The 25,626-nt window shown below is 38.7% G+C and overlaps 1 protein-coding gene across 1 annotated transcript in view; it reads right to left on the reverse strand.

Moving 5' to 3' along the window:
- Window positions 1–1,913: 1,913 nt before the first annotated feature.
- Window positions 1,914–25,626, reverse strand: part of tacr1a (tachykinin receptor 1a) — a 45,990-nt gene continuing 22,277 nt past the window's right edge. The window contains exons 3-5 of the mRNA XM_041788116.1: window positions 21,267–21,417; window positions 12,967–13,163; window positions 1,914–2,256 (exon numbers count right to left, since the gene is read on the reverse strand). Of these exons, the coding sequence (XP_041644050.1) occupies window positions 1,914–2,256; window positions 12,967–13,163; window positions 21,267–21,417 (691 nt within the window). The remainder of the gene's footprint in view (window positions 2,257–12,966; window positions 13,164–21,266; window positions 21,418–25,626) is intronic.

The raw sequence follows: 25,626 nt of genomic DNA on the forward strand, positions 1-25,626 counted from the left end.
GAAATTGAGTGTTTTCAGCAGCAACTTAACTACAAAAATGTTTCATAAATGGCAGAGAGACTTAACCCAACTTAACTTGACTAACTCAGAAAATGAGATTTAGGAATGCATAACAAGTTAAATAAAGCCTCTCTTGTTTTTAGAGAGGCTGCAAATCCATCTGTTTTTAGAGATCCAGATTAGTTGACTCAGCTCAGTAGAGATGGTTGTTTGGCACCCAAACAGCTCCTCATTTGGTACCAGTTTGTCTTTTTAAATGTGGATTAAATACAGAGGAAAGTAAACTGGAACTCAAATAGGAGCTAGCTTACACGAAAGAGTCGCTCTGTAGCACAGACTTGTTCGTGAATGGCACATCATCCCTCAGCCTCCTACGCCACCAAATTTACTCAGTTGATAGTTGGTCATCACCATTTCGATTAAAAGCGTGTTTGTGAAAAAAATGTGGATTCTTTTATGTTAAAGGGGCTCAGCTAGACTCCTCAAGACTTGGTTCCCTTTATCAGACTAGATGACAGTAGATGCTAGGAAGTATGCAGGACTGAGTAAAGTATTTTGATCGCCATCATAAAAATCACTTTATGGTAAAGTGTAGGGACATTTTCTGATGATAACTGCAGCATAAAGATCAATTTAGAACTGTGAAGTACTTCTCTCTGTTCCCATTTATTCCCTAATGGCTTTCTCTCACTTCCTGACCCCCAACTGACATTCAGGATCATGTGATTGCAAACGGATTACAGAATAGGGGTGTCAAACTCAAGGCCTGGGGGCCAAATCTGGCCCGTGGTACAGTTATACTTGACTCACAACATCATATCATATTTTCATTATAACTGGCACAGCTGTATGAGGTCTGCAGATTTACTCCAGTATGAAAATGTAAACCTAACCTTGAGAGCAAAAATAACAGATTGTCAGGAATGTGAAAGAATAACTTCATGTTTTCAATTCAAAATTTCAATTTTGCATCTCATTATTTTTACTTAAATTTGTTATTAAGATTTTTTATTTCATATTGTGACTTTTAACTAGTTTTATGAATTTTGTCTCATGTTTTAACCTTCTCAATTCCTAACCATGAATTTTGATCCCATATTTTGATCTGTTAGACTCAATATTAATTTCATTTTTGCATATTTTGACCTTTTAGATTCACAATTTTGAATATTCAGTCATATTTTGACCTCTCAAACTCATGATTTACATTTAATCTCATATTTTGACCTTTAAACTGATGAATTCATTTTTCTATTTCATATATATGCCTTCTAAAACATTATTTGACTACTAATTTCATGTTTTGACTTTCTGAACTGAAAAGTATGACTGTTTATCTCAGATTTTGAGCCTTTAAACTTCATTTTGATGTTTTTAAAGTCAAAATCATTTCCATCTGTGCTAAGTTTTGTTCTCCATAATTCATTACTGGTGAAAATAAGGCTGTTGGTTTATGCTTCAATGTTGATCCTCTCAGGTTATACCTAGTTTGAGTTTTACACCCCTGCTAAAGAACAATATTAAGCTGTATTGTTGGACAGCACTGGGCTGGCACTGTTGCCTGGTGTATGCATGGGACTTCAGGATGTTGGGAGACTGAAGATATCAGATCTGGGTGGTGGGTTTTGCCATTGGTTGCCATTTGATATTAATGCAGTTGTTTCTGCTTTTTGCAGAACACTTGTTCTGAACTTTTGAATCTGCTTTGTTTCCCTCTGGGCTTCAGATTTTTCTCATGAAAGTTGTTTCGCCCATTGCCAAGCCTTTGCGCCCATCAGTGATGATACATTCCCGTAAACTTTTTGAAAATGCATTCATCAAAGCTCACTGTCAGACATAAATTCACAAAATACTTCTGCAGCAATGTACGCAAGCAAAAGCAACCTGGTAAACAGCTCTCCATCAACCTGAGTCTATTCTTGAAGGTTGCTAGAGTAGAAACTGGATGTCTCCGAGACCGTTTTGGAGACACTTCTTGATGATGACCCATTTGAAGTGAGATCTAGAGAGGAGCTATGTGGTCTGGCTCTGATCGCAGCCCCGCCAAGACCAGAAGCTCCCATCACCTTGACACTGGACTGCTCCATATCCTCCTCAACCTGAAGAACTGTCGACACTGTTGTTTCCATCCGGCTGGCCTTGTAAACACTTGTCTGGGTCTGAAGATAGCGAGTGGATTTGAGTTCCAGTTCTTCATAAGAGCCTTGAGGCACACAGGGACAGCAGCGGAAGGCTTGTTTGAAACCAGCCCGAAACCTGTTAAAAAGAGAAACTTATTAGTATTTCAATTCAAGGTTGTGTGCACATTTAGAACGAGCACTCACCAGCCACTTCATTAGGTACACCTGTTCAATTGCTTGTTAGCACAAGTAGCTAATCAGCCAATCACATGTCAGCAGCTCAATGCATTTAGGCATGTAGACGTGGTCAAGACGACTGGCTGAAGTTCAAACCGAGTATGAGAAAGGGGATTTGAGTGACTTTGAATGTGGCATTTCAGAAAACTGCTGATCTGGGATTTTTACTCGCAACCATCTCTAGGGTTTACAGAGAATGGTCCAAAAAAGGGAAAATAACCAGTGAGCAGCAGATGTGTTGATGAAATCTACTGATGTCATAGGTCAGAGGAGAATGGGCAGACCAGTCAGAGATGATAGAAAGGGAACAGTAAGTCAAACAACCACTTGTTACAGCCAAGGTATGCAGAATACCATCTCCTTGAGACTACAGCAGAAGACCACACCAGGTCCCACTCCTGTCAGCTAACAACAGGCTCACCAAATTGGACCATAGAAGATTGGAAAAACATCACCTGGTCTGATGAGTCTCGATTTCAACTACCATTAAGATGGTAGGGTCAGAATTTGGCATAAACAACATGAAAGCATAGATCCATCCTGCCTTGTATCAACGGTTCAGGCTGCTAATGGTGCTGTAATGGTGTGGGGATATTTTCTTGATGAGTATCATTTAAACGCCACAGCCTACCTGAGTATTGTTGCTGACCATGTCTAGCCCTTTATGACCTCAGTGTACCCATCTTCTGATGGTTACTTCCAGCAGAATAATGCACCATATTACAAAGCTCAAATCACCCCAATTTGGTTTCTTGAACATGACAATGAGTTCACTGTACACCAATGGCCTCCACAGTAACCAGATCTCAATCTAATAGAGCAACTTTGGGATGTGGTGGAACAGGAGATTCATCATGCATCATGGATGTGGAGCTGACAAATGCTATCATGCCAAAATCTTTCCACCACTTTGTTGAAACTATGCCATGAAGAATTAAAGCAGTTCTGAAGGCAAAAGGGGGTCAAACCGGGTACTTGCAAGGTGTACCTAATAAAGTGGCCAGTGAGCATATTTTTAAAATCATGGTAAGAATCATAATGTACACCTGCTTATAGGGAAAAAGATAAAAGAAAAAAGAGGATCCTTTAATTTTGGAGAAAAATGTTGAAATTTTTTAGTTTGTAAAGTTGTACAATTATAAGAAACCAAACTCAGAATTTCTGAGTTCAAAAAGTCGTACATTTACGAGAAAAAAAAAAATAGAAATTTCCGAGTTTAAAAAGTTGTCAATTCTGATGTTATAAACTTGAAAACTTCAAGTCAAAACTACAGCACACTGTCTATAAATCCTCCAAAATCATCGGTCAACCCTTCCATCCATAGACACACTATATCATTGACGCCTCACACAAAGAGCCTTCAAAATCACCTCGGACCCCTCCCATCCTCTTCATCACCTGTTCACTCTCATGCCCTCAGGGAGGCGCTACAGATCTCTGCCAACCAAGTCAGTAAGATTCAGAAACAGTTTCATCCCCTCAGACTAAATATGCCTTTTGTTGTACTGTTGTATGTCTAATGTTTTTGTCTGTTCTGTGATGACAGTTGATGTGAGCGTCTTTTTCAAGTGCTGTACTGAAAGCAAATTCCACCAAATTGTTTGTGTGGTCATTAATAAAGATTCTGATTCTGATTCCGGTTTCTAGAGTCATAAATTTATGAGAAGCCAAACTGAAAACAGTGGCTGGATGGCTCAAGTTTTCAGAAATGTCTCTTCTTAGTCCAGATGATAATGATAATGATAATGTGATGATTCTGGGCTAAAATCAGTTTCCATGTTGATCAGTCCAAGTAAGATGTATTATTTAATCAGGCTCTCTACTGTAGGATTTATGTAAGGAAAACAGCTTCCTCTGGTCTGATTTTCTCCCACACAGTCAGCTATTTTTGACTTCATAATCTCAAAAAATCTAAATTTGGATCACGTAAATTTACAGCTTCTAAAGTAAAAAAATTTTTTCTTGTAAACATCTGACTTTTTAAATGTGAAAATTTGTAGGGTTTTTTTCTCCCAAAAATCAACAGATCCTTGTTGTTTATTTTATTTTAAAGTGGCACTACTGCATCGTTGTAATAATGGATATCTTATTCATAGATCTTTTGGCGTTTACCTTTGAAGTAGAGGGTTTATTATGCTGGGATTTTGTCACTGAAAACAATTAAAGTTCAAGTTTAACTTTTCTAAGTGGGTCCTTGGGGGCTCAGGTTTTCTTAGCTATAACTAGGGGGCCCTAAGGAATAAATGTGAGGAACCACTGGATTAAAGTGCATAACAGGGAAACCAATTCCATTCAGTTCCTTCAGTCTAAACTCCAACAACAAGTGCACAGTCAGTGTTGCATCTCTGGTAGCAGTTCAAGGCTTTGCAGGGCTCTGCACAGGCTTCAACAGTTTTTTTTCTCTTCTGTCAAATGTTCTGTCAGAAAGATTTTTCTGCACTGTCCAGCACTCCAGGCTACAACCAGATCTGATAAAGGACATCACAGCTTCTGAGAAAATACTGGCAGAGTGGGTCCTGCTATCCATCCGGGATCTAGGCTAGAAAAAGCTCTCAGAGACAGTCGTTACAGCCTCTCAGTTTTCTACAGTGGAAGGAAACTTCTATTGTTGATGTAAAGATGGATGTGTTTATCTTTGTGGTGGGGTGCAGCGTAATGTACAGCCAGGCTATTCAACTGGAGGCCCTAGGGCTGGGTTAGGCCCCCATGGTCATTTTTAATGGCCCTTTATGTAGACTACTTATATTTACAGATCACCCACACAAGTTTTTTTTTCAGTAAAATAACACCAGTTAATTATATTTGTTCATCAGACTCATTTTTATCATTGTTTGTTTCTTCCACCTCTCAGTGTCGCACTTATTCTTGTTTTTACATCTCCTTTCAATCCTGCATGACAAAAGCGCCGCTCTCCACTCCAGACTCTTTCAGCACTTGTGATTCTTTTAAGAACTTAAACCATCAAGCCCGACAAAATGTCTCTTCTACTTTAAAAGTACAAAAAGTAGATTGAAAGAACAGAGAATCCAACAGGGAATGGACAGATAAGTTTGAGTTTTTATCTCTTTGTGCAAGGTCTACTGTGGCAATGTGAACCCTCTGAAATGAATTCAGTTTTCTGTATGATCAGATCACATTGATGACCAGTTAATGCAGACAACTAGATCATTTCAAAGGGTTCACACACATTTACGTGCCACTGCATACTTTGCAATCCTTGCATATTAGTGTGCAAAGAATATAACTTACAAAGGAATTTTTAGAGAACACTAATGCAACTTTGACACCCATTATCTCTAATTTTTGCCCGTAAGGCAGGGGTGTCAAACTCAAGTCTAGGGGCAAAAATCCAACCCATGGTACAGTTAGATCTGGTGTAGGTCAGTAGTTTTCAAACTTTTTTTGCCCAAGTCACACCTAAGGTTAAGCCAGAATCTCAAAGCACACCATATTTATATCGATACAAAATAGACTTTAAATAATGTTACTGTCAAGGTGGCCTTTAAGGGGTGAAAGGAGAGAGGTTTCTGGGGCCCAGCCAACTGGAGGATCATGGAGATGGCAAAAGTGGGCAAAAATGGGTTAAAGGTGATGAAAAAACATGGCAAAATTGGGCAAAAAGTGGCTAAACAAAGTCAGAAATGAGCGAAAATTGGTAAAAAGCGGCCGACCAATGGGTTGAAATTGGCCAAAACTTGTTGAAAGTGTCAAAATAGTGGCAAAAATGGGTTTTAATTGGCCTAAAAGGATTAACCGTGTAAGAAGGTGGTAAAAACGGGATAAAAGTGATAAGAAACAAGGGCAAAAGTGTGGAAAAAAGTGGTCAAAGGCAAAAGTCGGTAAAAGTAGCAAAAAGGTGGCAAAATAGATCACAAGTGGCAGAAAAGTGGCAAAAGGGGTTAAAATTACTACAAGGTGGTAAAAAGGGTTAAAAGTGATGGGAGTAAATGGCAAATAATGGCCAATCAATAGCAAAATTGTGTGAAAAGTGGCAAAAAGGTAGCAAAAATGGGTTAAATGTGGTAAAAAGTTCCAAAAAAGTAGCACAAATGGGTTAAATGTGGTAAAAAGTTCCAAAAAAGTAGCACAAATGGGTTAAGTAAGGCAAAAAGTTCCAAAAAAGGTAGCAAAAATGGGTTAAATGTCGCAAAAAGCATAATTGCCTTAGTCATATTGAAGTTTTTTAGAAAAATAAGGCACAATGAATCAGCAGCGTTAGGAGCGTAGAATTAGTCCGATACCACAGTTGGGCCAAAAAATGACTTGGGCACTTACGCTATGATCCTATTGATATAGTAAAACATTATTTTTCCATCTTATGTTTACATGTTTTGACCTTTTGAACTAATAAATTGGACTTTTTACCGCAGATTTTTAACCTTTAATCTTATAGTTTTGACTTTTTCAATTTCAAAATAATTCATCACTTGTGGTAAGTTTTTTCATACTCATTAGTGGTTAAAATGAGGTTGACAGTTTATGGCTGAATGTTGATCCTGTTAGGCATCACTGCTAGTGGCATGGACTTTGCACAAAAATAAAAAAACAAAACCCATTAACAACAGCCAAGACCATTAACTGAGGTAGTCTGATGGACTGATTAAATCTACAAAAATTAGTAAATATACTATATGTCATGAAATATCTCTTAGGCCCTTCATACAGATCCTTTTCAGGAACTGGCTGTCATTTCAAACTGACTAAATAGCCCTGGTGTACAGTAAGAGGCCAAATTAGCCCCTTTTTCCATGTCGGCCATATTTTCATATTCATACACTAGTGACTTCTAGGCCACCCCAATAAAAACAGCCAAACTCTGCCACTGAAGAGGTCAAACGCACAAGAATTGTGCTGACAGGAAAAAAAAACAACTGAATGGAAACACCTCACTCACAAACACATTAAACAGCTAGGCTGGGAGAGAAACAGAGAAGGACAGCGAAGGGAAAATGTCACCTAAGAGCTGAAGAAAGAGATGAAAAGAGATGAATGGAACCTGAAAGCACTGGACACAAATGTGAATTTAAATTGCAAAGCTGACAGCAAAAGACTAAAGTCAATCTCACTGCATTCACATAGTTTAGTTTTTAGGACTCAAAGTGTGAAAAACCTCAAGGGGAAAGTGGGAAATCTCATTTTTTATGACAGCACAGAGACAGCTAGCAGGTGGCTGCATTGAGGACTAAAGATAGAAATCACAGTTGACTTTGTCTTTTATTTACAGAGAACATCATTTCCCTCAACTAGAAGAACGTTAGTAATGCTAAAGCTGGAGAGTAAACATGTAAAGCTTGTGGTCTTTAAGGATTACAGGAAGGCTGACAGTCTTTGACATGGAGAGATTCTTCTTAGATTCTTTTAAGCAAAGGCATGACTGTTTACTGATGGAACATGTTTTATTAATGCTGTAAATGCTGCACAACAAACAAACATATGTTCTTCTAATTTTTATTATAGTTTTTCTCAGTCGCTTTGGTACATTTCTTGAATCATCCTTGACATTTGCAAAACAGTATGTGCATTTCTCAAAACAATTCGTACAAATAGCAAAACACCATGGATTACCTGCAAAAGCCAGTCTCCTGCTCAAAATCCCTAGTTCATCCCTCAAAAGTAAATATCTGTGAACATGTCAGTGCCATCAGAATGATAAGTCCTTGTGTCATTGTGTACGGATAAGACAGTCAAATTGCTTAGTCATGCTGTCAATATAACAGTGTACTCTGGAGGGATGTTCTGATGTAAACTATGGATAAAGTTTTGATGACAATTATTGTAAATTGTAAGTTATACCTTAGTGTATGTGGTAGATTGATTGCAAGAGACTGGACAAGATTCATATTTACGCTTTGACTGTTTGTACTATAATTTGTTGACAGACGATGTCATTTCAATACAGAAAGGAAAAGACAGCACTGCATAGCACAAAGAAAAAAACAAAAAAAACGAAAGTAGAAATGTGAACACAGGACAATCTTCTTAGGAAAAACTGTACATGCAGTGCTGTAGGATTTACAGTGCAGTCTTCCTACACCTCCTGACGTTCCTGTCTGTTGGGCCACAAATTCTCATCTACATCATAACCAATATTTTCTCTTGTGATGCAGTGTGGAAAGAATCTTTTAGAGTGTCTTATCCAGCCTCTGCAGGTATCTGCTGTGATGTCATCACACGCTGCATCCATCGCAGCCAGAAGGGTCAGCTGTGTATGTGGCTGGCGATCATATACTTTCCATCTCCATGCTGAGAATTCCTCAATCATCAAATTCTCCTCAATCAAATTCCTTGATCATTGGTGATCTAATGCTTCACACATTTCCCTTCGTTGCATGTAAAGACTTATGCAATGAACTAATGCCTAAATGTTGTGGGGGATGAGACTATTCAGCGGATACTCATTATAATACATTTTGATCAACATGACATAAGCAATTGATAATGTAGGAAACAGCAGAGAATTGTACATAGTCATTTGCATGGATGTACCAAAGCATTTGCAACTTGTTCAAAGAATGAGAAACTGCTTTTTTGATGTGCACAAGTGACACAATGATGTGAAGATTGAACAAGTAGTTTTGAGAATTTCAATTCTGATCTGAGAAATGTACCAAAGCGTGGTGAATGTGCAGGTCACGACTTGTCCATGAGAGCATTTTGGAGTTGTTGGATTTTGTATTTGATGAGTTTGAAGAGGGAAAGCCGAGATACCATAAGACTCCATTGCATTGGCAGAGCAGCTCCTATCTCAGCACCACCGATCTAAAAATAGCTTGCACCGACAACTAAAGGTAACGAACCTATTAGTAAGACTATAGGGATCATGGCAATGAGCGAATTTGCCAAATGTTAAAGTATCCCTTTAAAGAAGCAAAATTAGGTGAGGAGTGGTCAAAAAGTGGCTAAATTGTCTTGAAAACGTGGCAAAAAATGACTAAAAAGTGGTTTCACTGGAAAAATTTGAGGAATGTCTTAAGAAATGTTGGGGTGCTTTTTAGGGAATATGTTTAAAACATGTTTAAGAATGTTCTCTGAAATTTTGTTTGGATTTTAGACAGAAAAAATATCCAAGAAATTCCTGCTCAAAGAAAAGGCCGATGTTGTTACTTCTGACATCCTAATTATACTAAATAAGCAGGAAGAACTAAAAAAATGCTCTCCAGACAAAAGCTCATGTCTCAGGAGGTTAATCTCAAAATTCAAATGTCCATAAAGTTACAGTCATGTGAATATAAAATTTGCATAAAAGAATTGTGCTTATAGTGATTTTGCATGGTTGGTTTGGGCATTTATGCTGAGGCCCAGTATGATATCCTTTCATGGGGACCACAGATCCGAGCAGTGCCTGTGGCTGCATTAAACCAGTCATCAAAGCAAAAGAAAGGATATTTTAGTCAGTAGACAACCAACTGTCAAGAGAAGATAACCAAGATTCCCTTTTAGCCCTATGTAAAAATTTTGGCAGCATTTCAGGAGGAAAGGGCTTTTTTCTTATATGGCTGCCCCGCCCACATTTCTGGCAGAAACACCAGAGAATTTACATCAAAGCCTTGTGGTGCTATCTACTCGATGAAGCTTGGGGCTTGGCACACTGACAGAAGTTTGAACTGGTGTCTTCAAATGAATCCACAATGACATAAGATGAGCCACCCAGCCGTTAAAGGGCAGTTTACCATCACCATGGCAACATGTGTGTTAGAGGTGAGGTCATTAGAGCTGCCTAACACACCAACATAAACATAAACAGGACATACATCCTGCTCTCATAGCCTTTTATGACTCACCTCTTCTTCCTCATTCATCTTCACCTCCTTCAGTATGTTCCCCATTCAACCTTCAACTGTTTCCCACATCAAACACAGCATTTCAATTCAGACTCAGCTCTTCAAAACAGATCATTAGAACAACCACAGTTCCAAAAAAGTTGGGGCGCTGTGGAAACTGTAAAACACAAGAGGCAATGATTTGTAAATCTGATAAACCCTTATTATATTCACAATAGAGAATAAACAACATGTCAGATGTTGAAACTGAATTATTTTTCTGTTTCACAAAAAATATTAGCTCATATTGAATTTGATGGCAGCAACACATTTTAAAAACATAGGGACAGGGCAACAAAAATCTGTAAAGCTAAGTGGTACTAATGAAGAAACAGCTGGAGGAACATTTTGAAACTAATTAGGTGAATAAGCAACAGGTCAGTAAAATGACTGGGTTTGAAAATGAGCCTTTTAAGAGAGGTTTAGTCTAAACACACTCTACAGGTTTTTAAGCCCAATTCGAGGCCAGATTTTCCTCATCCGACGATCGTGGGGGCATAGTCCAAGTGAAGATTCGTTGCAAATGATTATTTGTCTGAATAATCCTAATGTGTGGTGTCAACACAATTAAATCACGTTGTAGCTTCCCAGACCTCGAATCATTAAACAGTTTGGATACTTATGATTTCAGGTCACAGTTTCTCCAACATAATACCCACAACCAGAGATAAAACAGGTACCAGTATTTATAATCACCATGATAAAATTTCTCATCAAACTTAATGAAATTATGTGAAATGCTGAATCACTATCTTTTTAGATTTATAACAAAGCAGAGCAATACCGTGATAATACCTACAACAACCAATGAGAGTGAGTGGCGCCACGGGCCAGGTGTTACGTAGACTAACTTTCACGGAACACAAACATAAACACAATTTTACCTTCCTTCCAGTCAGGATTTCATCCAGACTCTTTTCCTTGTTTTATATTTTTTGCTGCAACACATGCCAGGACAGCTCACTGTGGAGGGACAAGCCAAAGGTACCGATACATATAAATGTTTGTTTTTCTTCTGAAGTCACGTGATCATGGGAGGTCATTGGGAGGTCGGCAGGTGTGGGTCTGAGTGGACTCACAGTCTGGCTGAGTCGCCTTATGTGTGCTCAGAGGATATAAGATTTATAAGATAAAAAACTGTTTTAATTTTGGTCTCCTGTCTGTGGTCTCACATGTTTTTAGAATAGCTTAAGATTTGAAAATTGTCTAGTTTGTGGCCAGCCTTAGTCTCTCAGATGTGAAGATGGGCAGAAGTTCACTAATCTTCAAAAAAATAAAAATAAAAGCGTCTAAAAATTGTGGAAGACAAAATGAACCACAACAAAAAACTGTGAAGACTTTTTAAAATCCCATCATATTCAGTATTTAATATCAAAAGATTCAGATAAACTGGAGGAATCTCAGTGCACAAGGGATCAATGTTTGAGATCGAGAAACGTCGCCTTCTTTTCTGGGGAAAAGCTAATTTAAAATGGACAGAGGCCAAATGGAAAACTGTTCTGTGGTCAGTGGATTAAATAATCTTTTTTTCAAACCTTAGAAGTTTTGTCCTGCAGACTACAGAGGGGAGGGATCATCCAGCTTGTTATCAGGTATTGTTTTTTTAGGGAAGGCCTTGAATATTTCCGCTAGAGTGTGCTAAACCACATACCACATCCATCACAACAGCATGGCATAGCTGTAAGAGTCTGGGTGCTTAGATGGGCTGCCTTTTACTGATAGAAAACATTTGGCACATCATTAAACAAAGCAATTGGAAAAGAAGACCCAGGACTGTTGAGCAGCCAGAATCCAGCAGACATGAATGGGACAACATTCCTCTCCAAAACTTCACCAGCTGGTCTCCTCACTTTCTAGACTGTTGTTAAAAGAAGAGGAGAGGCTACATAATGGTAAACATGGTCCTGTCCTTACTTTTTTGAGGTTTGTTGATGACATCAATACAAAACGAGGTAATGTTTTTTATGAAATGGTAAAAATTCTCACTTTCAAAATCTGGTATTTTGTTTATGTTCTGTTGATAAAATAAGTGATGACGAGATGCAACAATTGCATTCTATTTTTAATACATTTTAACAATATGCCCCAACTTTTTTTGAATTGGGGTTGTTGTAATTTCAGAATCTTTCATACAGACTTTCCTGTGGTCAACCTTTTCAGATGTACGATTAGCAGTGAAGCGACAGCTTTTCCAAACACATTCATACATGTGTCATGTTTCTGAGAGCATATTTTACAAGATTCAGGGGAAAGGCTGGTTCAGAACATCAGCAAAGAGGCTAAAAGAGTGTGTGGAACAACCATGGCTTACATGTGGAGGGGAGACCACATTAAAATGTGACCTAAAATGATCTACTGACCACTAATATCTGCTTTTTCTGAAGGGGGAATAATAATCATGACTCCTCTGCACTGGTCTCAACCAATAACAAATGCATGATGACAACCACTGCTGAAGGGTTTGGGTTCAGTAAATCAGCTGATGTGCACCTGGCAGACTACAAGCAGCTTCCAGCTCTCATTTTGTCACTCTAAAGAGCCAAGCTTCAATTATGCACAAATTTAGGCCATCATATTATTTAAACCAATTTTTGACTTTAATGGTGGGAGAAATGAGCTAAAAGGACCCGAGCTAATTTTTCAATCAGGCTGTAAAATGCTGTAAAAACAGCATTTTAATCATGGCAGTTTATATCTATACTGCATTAAAAGGTCAACAAATGTCAGAGACAAAGGTAAAATTAAAATTCCATAAAATGAAAATATGAGACAATAAGAGTATGGCTTACCTTTCATTGAGGCAGCAGTAGATGATTGGGTTGTACATGGTGGAGCTCATGGCGAGCCACATGATGGCCAGGTAAACCTGCTGGATGAATCTCTCCTCAAACATGTCAGGAAAGAACTGATGAAGGAGGAAGTAGACGTGATAGGGCAGCCAGCAGATGGCAAAGGTACAAACGACCACGATCATCATCTTCACCACCTGTGGAAGAATGACAGGATCATTTGGTCTTCATTATTATACCCCTGTACTTTTCAGTTCATTTTGGTTTTATTAGACTGGATTATTGCAGAAGAATGGTGGGAGAATTATAACTTGTTTTAATGCTTATGTGTTCCTGGAAGTTTCTGAGTTCCCCAGACTGATCTTCCTGTCCATACTCTGTATTGATGTTCTCTAGAAGCTGACAGGTACAGACCAAACATTGCAATACTACTGCCGGGGGGGGGGTTGAGCAATTTAGCCAACCGTTCAAACCAGAGCAGGAAAAAACATAACCAGCAAAAAGGCAGAACGTCACTCAGACTTTCAGAGGAAATATTAGCTTGCATAGGCACAGACACAGAAAGGACTTAATCCTGGTGTACATTGTCCGATTTTACTGCGATTCAGCCACAAATTTGGAGTCGCACGACTCCCTTTGTTGTCAGATCAGGCGTCATTTCTCTTGTTGTGTACAGGGGGCTACGGCAGCTGACCACAGCCCGTCATACAACCTTACGACCTGCTCCTGACTGGTCATGAGGATTTCTGGCATGTTTGATAGTTTGGTCGAACAACTCCAGACACTTCACAGTGAGAGCAGAAACGCGAGCAGAATAAACAACTTTGGGGTTTTGTTTTTTTTTTAAACGGTCAGACAACGTCCTAAATTACCATGACAACGCCTAGAGCGACTTTCTGATGCTCCTCCAACCCCACTATAATAAAGTAAATAAGCGAGCAGGAAATATTCCTATCTGCAGACCTGCAACTGACACAGATGGTGATGCTGTCTGTGTGTGTGAGACAGAGAGAGGTAGCGGGAGAGATAGAGGGGGAGAGAGAGAGAATATGACTAGAGACACTTCACCCTCAGATCCTGAGACTTTTTAAGAAGGAAACTCTGCAGGTTTCTGTCACAGTCCGATGTGCACGTGCACGATTGTCAGATTGTACAGTGTGAGCACAGAACTCGCGGGCAATGGTCATGCGCTGTAAACGATTCAGTCGCACAGAATGAGATGACATTCTCCCAAGACCGTTGTGCGGTTGGCTTGAAATCGCACAGTGTACACCCGTCTTTGGAAGGAGAAAAGAAGCAGTGACAGTTGTGTTGTTTAAGCAAGGATCTATTTTTATGTCTCTATAGTACCTTCATAGTACCGTTTCTATACTGTTATTTCTACTGATAGATGCATAGTAGCTTTTCATATTGCCCCTGTACCCTGACGTCCCTATTATCTGATGTGTTTTGTTTGATTCGTCCATCTCTCCCTGGTGGCACACATAGGTGACTCACCATTGCTGGGCTCTGATTTGTATTCACCCTTTCAATCCAGCACAGGTACTTCAGACTACCAGGAGATTGAAGTTGTTATGCCTAGGGGAAGGAATGCTAAGTCGAGAAGTACCATGGAGTCAGTATGGGAGAGGAGTGAGACTGAGGTATCAGGTATGGGTTTTAGAGTGCAGTGGTGGCAGCTCCTGGATGCCTGGAGCAAAACTCCATGACAGTCACTTCACTACTATCTCCTCTTTACTGGAGCTGACATGTGGTCTCTTGGCTATAGATGTCTATAGCTATGGTAACAGTGTGTTTGATATTTGCAGGAATAACCATGTAGACTATTTTTTCTTGTTTAAGGATGTTTCTAAGCATCTATTGTCCTATTCAGCTAAACACCCATTTAAATTTTGCTTAACTGATTAGTCATAAGGGGAGAAAATCCTCAGAAAACAGTTAAATTCCTCACAGGGTTATTGTGGCAGCGGGTGTGTGTGTCTGATACAGTGTGGCTAAAATTAGAAGCTAATGCCGCAAGCCCTAGTTCCTCTTTGCAGGATAATATCGTGCTTTGATACGAGGCCCCTTTTCACTTTGGTTGAGTAGTTATACTGTATGTGAGTTCAACCCTCAACAGCCCACATAACGCTTTATTTCTATTTTCTACTTAAAAAAACGGTCATACCACGCCCTTCCTATGACACGCTAACCGCTAAGCCACCTTTGAGCTTCTCATATTTACGTTCGGTAAAGTGCTATGGGAAAGTTCAGACAAGAAGGCAGCGACCTTTAACAGAAGCTACAGCGGCCTAAACCTCCAGCAGGAGGTTTATTACAGTTTTAAAGAGCATTATAGACTGGGATTTCAAGCCTGTGTTTGTTAAAAATGATAGGTACTTATTTAACCAACTAGTAAATCTTGCGCCAGCTAATTTGCTAAAAGAATTTAACCATTTAAACGACTGCATTCCTATCTAATATTAACATTTGCAACAAAAATGACAATGGGGAAGGTAAGAAAGTAATAATAGCAATTTATATTGAGAAATTCACTTGAAAAGTGAAAACCGTAGAAACATAAGGAAATATATTTGGCACACTTGGATGGGATGATGCACCTGCTCCACTATCCCTAAATTAAAGTAACCTCTCTTTGCAGCACTTCTCCGTACTCATATTAAACAACATAACACAGGAGATGTGTCATACAATGGTGTTAGAAATCACAGTTTATTTGCTGTTATTTGTCAGGTGTCCTCGGCGTTGCTGCATAAACATGTTTGAATATGTGTCTGTCTCCATGCAGCCGAACAGTGTGATGCTTTGTTAAAGCTTCACAATAAAGTACATGCTCGGAAACTTTGCACATAAGTCAAAAGGCACAGCTTTAATGCTCACTTGTTATATTGTAGGCCAAAATGTGCGGGAGACGCTGAGCCATTATGCAGTTATTTGGGGAAAAACACCTATTCCATGCAAATTGTCCTTATTGCATTAAGCATTTAGTGATGAGGTTGGTAACAGCATGGCATTCATAGAGTTACGATTAGTATACTATCTGCAAGAGCTTATGGATGTGTGCAGCAATTTTTACGAAGCACAAACTTTCCAGAGATCAGGAAACAACTCCAGCTCTGTACGATTTAAACATCAATGATGATTAATGATGTGTCCATAGGGGTTGGTAAATATTACTTTGACATTGCTATTGCTAAGCCAAAGGAACTAAATCAGTCTGAGGCTGGTTTTCATCTCTCTATGGCACCGTTATGCATGACGATAATTTGAGTGTGCAATTATTTTATTAGTTTTCCTTCATTCAGGGAGGAAACTTTGTCTTAAGAGACCATATTAATATTGCCACTTCTTTAAGTAAATGCAACATCTGTTAATGTGAATATTTAACACGGATTGTCAGAATCCATGTGGGATGCAGGCAGTACTGGACAAACCTGTCACAGGTGCAGACAGGTGATGGATGGTAATGGTCAGATATCCAGAGAGAGCGGGTGGGTGTAGGATTAAGAAAAGAGTCCCATACAGGCCTCTAGTAACAATAATCATCATAAAAATAGATGCCAGGCTGATGTAAATAGCTGTAAGAGTTGGAAGCAGGCAGGTCACCAACAGGCTGCCCACACCAACGACCCAGAGGAGTCTTTGTGACATGGGAGCTAGTGCTGTGTCATATGATAATACTGGTATAAATTCTTATGTGATATAAAGTGTCATACGTGGATGTCAGTGATAAAGCCCATAAGTGTAATTGCAGCTTCATGTGAGCACCCTGACACACTTAGAAACACAGCTGCACAGGGGACAACCACACTGCTCAGAGCGTGTGATTCTTAGTCTGATGGAAATAAATCTTCACAGTGTGAAAGGAATTTACTGAGTAGTTAAATAAAACACCACTTAGTGAGCTTAAGTGCCACAGAGATTTCCTTTAAGACCACCTGGTTGACGTTCGCAAACGGTCGATTCAATCATTCCATCCTTTCTCAACCTGTCTGCATTCAGCACACATTTAACTGACAACAACCAGCGACTTCAGGTTATCTCACAGCCTGGTGTAGACTCGTCCATACAGACTCTGATAAACAGTGCTTTAAAAACTGATAATATAATCCCTAAACACATGCTCCAAGTTAACTGAACACAACAAGAGGAGCAGAAAGTAACACACATTAACTTAATCTCATACACACACACAAACACAAATTGTACAGGCGTAGATAACGGCAGATCTTTTATTTTCAGACAGATGGTATTTTGCATTTTTATTGTTGAAGAACTTGGTTGGCAGGGAAGGTCCAAGACTGGGCAAGGGTAGGAGTAGCCTGGAAATCCAAATTTATTTTTGTAGGTTTGTGTACCAGGGACAGCGTCATGAAGAAAAGATGCTATGTGTCAGATGTAGCTTACCTGCTTATTTCCATTTCGCTGTGCTCTGAAGGAAGATAACACCTTATACCTCTTCTTCATGAAATGTACTAAAACATACACATAGCACTAAAACACAATGTTATTGTGGCTTTGTAATATTATGCTTGAAAGATGTTTTTTGTTCATCTACTTGCCAATTTGGCCGGTAAGTTAAAACGTCCTGTTAAACTCTAAGCGAAGATATGACGTATGACACATTTACAATCCATAGCATGATACAAACTCACTGACAGCAGTTCAAACCTGTCAGAGTAAAAGCTGCAGGTCAGTTGATTTAAAAAGGGAGCTACTTCAATTGAATGGAAGTGATTTGGCTGCTTTGAAATTCATATTCTGTCATCAATGACAGTTGCTCATTAGTAAAGAAAGGTGGAGAAGGCCTTCAATTTGTTTGCACTGCAATGCTGTCTGAAAGCTGCAGTCACTGGAAAAACTATGCTCAGAATTTTTGTGATGAAATATTCATATATTATTTCAAACTAAAGCTAACAATGCTTCTTGGCAATAAATCTTATAACGTTGGAAAGCCTGTTTATTTCCTTTTAAATGGCGCTACATTTGTAAGGAACATGCATTTGATGGATGAGCAGCAGAGCCGAGGGTGTGGGTTGTGCCCATGAAAAATGTTTATAACCTCTTCTGTACCAATGCCAAATAGCTTATTCTGCTGTGGCTATTGACTCACACTTGTGGGATCAGCTTGGGTGTGCTGTTCATGCCAGAGTGACCAAACAACTACGTTGTTTGACTTGTGACAAATGCTGGTTGAAGAATGGGATGCCATCCCACAATAGTGTGTGACCAGGCTGGTGACCAACATGAGGAGGAGGAGCCAGGCTGTTGTGGCTGTGCGTGGTTCTTTCACATGCTACTGAGGCTCCTGTTTTTTTTTTTTAAATAAATCAATTATTTAACTGCTAATATGTCTTTTTTTTCTTTAGACTGTAATTCCCCAAACCACTAAACAGCATCAAATAAGAGCCAATGGCAGAATCAGCTGTTTGGCATTGGCAGAGAAGATCTGGCAGATTTTTCATGGGTACAACCCACATACTCAGCTCTGCTGCTCATCCCACAAATACATGTTCCTTACAAATGTGGCATCATTTAAAAAGAATAAACAAGCTTTCCAGTGGTATAAGATTTATTCCCAAGAAGCATTGTTACAACAAAGAAAAAACCTACCAAACACAAATTTTCTTACATTTTGTGCTAAGTTTATAGCAACTGCCTCTGTCAGGCAGTGTTTTCAATAGTTTACTCCTGTATAGAGTCCTGTGAACATCAGCCTGGTTGCCTTATCCTTTCCTTTTTCCTCAAATTATGAAAACAAGAAACACTGTGAACTCAGATCTGTTTTCACCGACTGTCCTCCAAACTGTGTGGCCCCTGTAGTCTTCTCACATTCATTTCCCTCATTTCTTTCTTGCACCTGTTTTTCTATTTTCCTATTGGCTAACGGCCCGTGCTTGTCAGGTGTATTCACAGTTTCAGTCTTGGTGTTTTTTAGAGAGTGAAGACACTTGCAGAGACTCGCCTTTCCCACTTTTGTAAATGAAATGAGAATCATGTGAATGTTTAGCTGACCTGTGACTCTCACTCTCAGACATGTTTGTGTTGTATGTCAGGGTTTGCTCAGGGTCCAGATTTAACTTTTTTACTCACTGGAAACAGCCAAGCATATTATCTAACAAATGTATTGTGTTTTTTGTGTCATGGACAATATTCTTTAAGTACAATTCATAGAAGTGAGAAAGCATTATGTTCCTTTTGATCACAGTTCAGATTTCAGGCTCTATTGTCCACACCTGCTTTAGCCACCTCTTGGATCTTCTCCCTGCCAGTAAAGTTACATTACAAGCTTTTTTATTTTATGTGTGTCTGTAGGGATTATGTTTCCATTATCTAAAGCTGGGGTGTCAAACTCAATCACAGAAGGGGCCAGATCCTGAATTAAGGTCTAACCTGAGGGCCTAACAGGGTCCGCATTTAACCTAACTGTCAACCTCATTTTTCACCAGTAATAAATTATGGGGGAAAAAAATTAGCAATTATGATAAATGATTTTGAGATTTAAAAAATCAAAATGATAAGTTAAAAGGCTCAAAATTAAGAGATAAAAAGTCAAACTTATTTGTTCAAAAGGTCAAAAGATGAAATTAGATGTTAAAATAATGTTTTCAAAAGGCAAATATGTAAAAAAAGAAAGTCACAATCAAGTTTTTAAGGCAAAAATATGGCTTTAAATTGAAAATGGTGCACCTGAAAGGTCAAAATATGACAAAAAGTGTGGTGGTTTTTGTCTTCTCTAGTTTTATTTTGGTGATTTCGGGTTCTTGTTTGTTGGTAATGTTCACTAACTTCACTGTGCTCCCTCTGAGGCTCACCTCCCCCTTCCTGGCACTGAGGCTAATGATACACACCTGACGCTGCTCTTCAATCAAGCTTCCCTTTAAGAGACCTGCTCACCCTCGCCTCAGCGCCTGAGTATTGTCTGCCTCTCGCTGTTGGTACAAGGGCTCCTCTTTGCTCTCCACACACGAATAATAGAGTAACTTCCTGTGATTTTGTGACTAACCCTGCCTGTTCTCCATTTTTTCCAGTGCCTCACTCCCTGCTTCACGTCAGCCAAAAACCCAGCGCACTCTCTCTCTCCTGGCGCCCCTCATGAGCACGGACCCTTGCATTCCCCCCTCCCTCCTGCACAATCGCCTTGTCGAAATAAATCTGTTAAAACTGCTTCAATCTTGGTTGTATTCTGGATCAAAACTCCACCTCCTGTCACAAAAAGGTCAAAATAATAAATTGAAAAGGACAAAATATTAGATAAAAAGTCAAAATTACAAATTGAAAAGGTCAAAATATTAAATAAAAAGTCAAAATAATAAATTGAAAAGGTCAATATTTGAGATAAGAAGTGAAAAAATAAATTAACAAAGTCAAAATATGAGATATAAAGTCAAAATAATAGATTAAAGTCATAATTGTGCAATGCACAATATGCATTGCACAAAAAAATATGAATTGATCCCACATTTCTTTTTATCTAGTTATTTTTACTCTTCATTTATTAACATTTTTTGACTTTAGGATATTTCATATAATCAAGGTTAAGTTTACATTTTTATACTGGAGGAAATCTGCAGACCTCATATTTTAGGGCCAGTTATAATAAGAATATGATATGGTCTTGGGGGCCGGGTGTAACAGTCCTGATTTGGCCCCTGGGCCTTGAGTTTGACACCCCTGATCTAAAGCGTGTTCATCAGAGTCTGTGTGGATGAGTCTAGACCAGGCTGAGGTAACATGAAGCTGCTGATTGTTTTCAGTTACATGTGCTGAAAGCAAACATGGGGAGGGAGAAAATCCAACAGACTATTTGTGAACTTCACCCAGGCTGTCCATGGCACACAAAAACTCTTAACCTGAATTAGATGACTCTACTAGAAAGTGTTGTGTAAACTGATTCCCTTAAACCATTCAGGTTTAGTAGTCATTACTTAAAATCACTGCATCGCAAAAAAATAGAATATAATGAAAAAGTTATTTTTTCTGTGATTTAAGTCAAAAGTGAGACTTCCATATATTCTAGATTCATCTCATCAGAGCGAAACATTTTTAGGAAAAAAATGAGATTTTTATGTTATTCTAATTTTTTGAGATGTGTCTTTTAGTTTCTCTTGTTGTTGAATTTGGCCCTGTGAGATGCACTCACCACATGGAAAAGGTTGGTGAATTTGGTGCTTTGCAGAGGTCAATGTTTTACAACTATGATATGAGACATAAATCCCAAACTATTGCTGCCGGTACGACATGTCACAGCAATACTTGGTCAACCAAAAGATGTGGCCAGCGATCTTGACAGAGGTTACCTTGCGTTTGGCGATCAGTTGCTCCTTGTACCGGTCAGAAGAGTCTCCAGGGATCTCGCTTGCCCAGAGGGTCAGTCCCACCACCAAATAAGCACAACCCATCACCAGCAGTGGAAGGAAGTAGAGTAGAATTGCCACACACACATAGTACCTGTAACGAGACATGTATACTTTATTATATAAATAATTTTTTTAAAATTGTTAATGACTTAGGCAGAGTTAATCACGTGAAACAAAACAGGACTTTAGTGTAAATACCATTGCAACATCTCCATTTTCTATCTGTAAATAGTAAATTTAATTTGTTAATTTGTAAATTTGGAGTAAAATTGCAGTGTCCAGATGTGCAAGCCTGATTGAGACCTATCCACACAGAGTCAGTGCTGTGATTGCAGCCAAAGGTGGATCTACCAAATACTGACTTGAAGGGGATGAATATTTATGCAGTTTTACATTTCATATTTTAAGTCAACTGACATTTGTAGAAATCTGTTTTCACTTTGATGAAAGAGAGTTTTTTGTGGGGTTAATTTTGTTTAAAAAAGCCAGATTTTATCAATCATGATTGATTTATAAAATCAATAAAAGGGTTAAACATCCAAGGGGGTGAAGACTTTTTATTGGCACTGCATTTTATGCCAGTATATTTGTTTGGTATCTTGTGGTGTAGATGTGTGTGCAAGTGTTCTGCAGAATGTAATAAAATGCATAAATAAACAAATAAATAAAATGCAGAATATCATATCATACCCCTCTGGCAAGTGTGTAGTGGAGCATGTTCAGCTCTGTTCAGAAACTGTTAACCCCTGGACACGAGGTTGAAGATGAGTCTTATGGGCTCTTTCTTTGTAATTAGAAACAATTATGCTAATCCCAATTCATTGCCAAGGGTGAGGGAGCATTTATTAAAAATGACCACAATATCAGACAAATACAGACTGAAAAGACAAAGAATTAACTACTCATATGAATTATGGGATAGACGGCACATGCAAACGCCCTGAGAAGTCTGTTGAGTTAATTGTCTTCAAATGTTCCTCAAGGAATCTAAAAAGTCTGATTATATACAAGTCTAACTCACAGGCTCAAATGAGAGGAGCACTTTCAAAAATAATCTCTCCCTGTGATGAGATGAAAATATTTGCGATAAAAGGAAATCTCATATGCAGAGTCTGTCTTTCCATGAATGTCTGACTATTGAAATAATAGAGTTATAAAATCCCTGTCTCAAATTATAACACATCACAAAAACTGCGTGCTGTCAACATATCAGCACTGTGCTTACAGAGACGTAACTGCAGGAATGCTGGCTCAGACTTTTACCAAAGCTACTTCTGTTTCATTCATATTAGGGCTGGGCAATTAATCGCAAATTAGATTAAGTCGCAAGATGGCCTGCTGCAATTTTCAAATCGCAGAGGGTGCAATATTTCTTTTACCTGAAATTTGTGTCAAAATACCAGTTTAAAACTTTTTTGCAGCAGAGATGTTATGCACTACATATCATGCAATCATCCTAGAGGCATACTTCTAGAATAGTGTACAATAAAATCCTATTTTCTTCATGTTTGTATGTTTTTCTTGTTAAATATGAGAATTATACAAAATTATCATTCCCTTTAATACAACAATTTATATCCAATTTGCAAAATGAGTCAAAATCATCACAATTAAATATCTTTTCAAAATTGCTCAGACCTATTTTAATCTAATATAACGTTGGGATGAATTATTGTTTGTTTTTGATGGGAAATACATGAAATGAACTTAACAAATCAAAAACCAAACAAGCAAAACAAACCAAAGAAACAAACAATTTATCCTGCCACCTACTAATAAGTGTACATGAATGCGGTCTTGGATCCGGTCATTGTTTAGCAGTACTTCTGTAGTTGTCTAACAACGAAGTGATTTTTACATCACATATCACACTCATCCATTCACATTTCTATCACACACTCTAAGGTCACACTGATTTCTACAGTCAGTCAATGTAATTTGGCTTTTTTGACCAAAAAAAAACGACAAAAAAACTCTTCAGTGTCAAAGTGAAAACTGATTTCTAAAAAGTAATGTCCACTAAACAAAAATATATAATTTTAGTGACTGCATAAATATTCACCCCCTTTAAAGTGACTGATCTAATTCAAAAAAGGTCCAGCCAGTTGGTGCTAGTAGTCTCACAATCAGTGAAATCGGGATCACCTTAGTGCAAGGAATGAATCTCAAGTGACTGTAGTATAAAGACACCTGTGTCTGGAAAGTCTAATCACTGGTTAGCCAGTTTTCCTTGCTACCATTGCACCATGAAGAAGAGGAATACTCCAAGCATCTTTTCTCTAAGAGAAAAGGTTACTGAAAAGTTAAAGTCAGGGGATGCATACAAAAAAACATTTATAAGGCACGGAACATCCCCAGAGTTCAGTTAAATTTATCATGAAGAAATGGAAGGAATATGGCACATGTGTAAATCTGCCTAGATCAGGCCGTCCTCACAAACTGACTGACTGTGCAAGAAGGAGACTAGCAAGAAAGATCATCAAGACACCTATGACTACTCTGAATGAGTTAATCACCACAAACAAACATCCCCGCTGTGAAGCACAGTGGTGGCAGCATCATGCTGTTGGGATGCTTCTCCACAGTCAGCCCTGGCAGGCTTGTAAAGGTACAGACAAAAATAAATGCCGCAAAATATAGGAAAATCCTGGAGGCTAATCTTATTCAGTCTGCAAGAGAACTACAGCTTGGGAGAAGATTTATTTCCCGGTAAGACAATGACCTGAACCATACAGCAAAAGCTACACAGAAATGGTTTAAAGACAACAAGGTGAATGTTGTGGAGTGGAGTAAAAGCCAAGACCTCAATCCTATTCAATCCTTGAAAAAGACTGTTCCCGCCAGGCAGAGCTTGAGCTGTTTTGCAAAGAAGAATGGAGTAGAATTGCAGTGTCCAGATGTGCAAGCCTGATTAACCTATCCACACTGAGTCAGAGCTGATTGCAGCCAAAGGTGAATCTAATATGACTTGAGTTGGGTGACTATGTATGCAGTCACTTGTTTTACATTACATATTTTTATCTAATTGATGTTAATAAGGTGAAAAATGTTCTTACCTTGACATTAAAGAGGGTTTCTTTTTGTACAATTTGTGTCCATCATATTGACCATGATTGATTTGTAAAATCAAAAAGGTAAAACATCAAAGGTGGTGAACACTTTTTGCACTGTAAACCTTAGAGAAAGTAATCTGAGTACTCTAACAGATTTCTCTATAATTTGTTTCCCTGAACACTGGTGATAAAGAGTGTTTGTCTGAAGAAGTCCTGAAGTCGAATAAGTAAGAGCCTTGTTATAATCTGTAATTGAAGACAAAATAAATATTTTCCACTGATAATCTCGTACAAAAGATGTCCATTTTATCTTTTTGGAAGTCCAGACTCAAACCTGTCCACAGTCGTGGTCTTTTGGATCACACAGGTCACACCACCAACCAGGCATGCTGCAGGAGCTTTGAAATGGATCAACACAATATACTGACAACTGCCTTATGTTTTAGCAGCTATATTGGAATTTTTCTTCCATGCTGCAGGTTTCCAGCAGACCTGAGAGGGTTTTCTTCAGGGACTCTGTAAATACTCTATTAATTTCAGCAACAACTCCCAGGCCCTTTACGTCTCACTGCTGAGAAGAATGCTGATGTCAATTCCACTGCAGTTGGGGTGGTGATTTTTAAAAGATATGGAGATCTCCGATTTTTATGTCTATTGCTGACTCTATAACTGCTATGAAAGTTCAGACATAAAAGCTATAGTCTGCATGCTGATTCTCACACAGTTTCATGCATGCTCACGTTAACGTTTCATCTTCTCATTTTCACTGCTCCACTTCCTCATTGTTAGCCTTTCATATTGCTGCTGTCTTTTCTTTATATATGACTCTTCCTCCATTATTTCATTCATGACACGGTAGCGCGCAAATTCAAAACTTCTGATGCGTGGCTCAAAAATCCACGCCTACCTACTCCACTCTCATCAGGGCCAACAAAGGGATGTTCAATTCTTCATGCCAGGAAATATGGGTTCTTGTCTACGCTCAACCTCTGGCTCAGAGAACGTCAACGTCCAAGACAGTTTCCTGCAATCACAATGTTGATCAGTCTGTGGCTGATTACATACAAACAATCAGCACATGCCGACAGTCCCCAGAGAAAACCCCTCAGCCTGCTGGCGTCTCTTCACTGTCACACCCCAGCACACTGCTCAACTTTCTCTGGCCTGTGCTGCTGCAACCTACCTCTGGTTAGAAAACAAGCTTATGCAATCTTTCCAGATCACTGGAAAATATGAACAAATCACTA

The sequence above is a fragment of the Cheilinus undulatus genome, linkage group 5 (assembly GCF_018320785.1).
Source record: "Cheilinus undulatus linkage group 5, ASM1832078v1, whole genome shotgun sequence".
NCBI classification, from domain to species: Eukaryota; Metazoa; Chordata; class Actinopteri; order Labriformes; family Labridae; genus Cheilinus; species Cheilinus undulatus.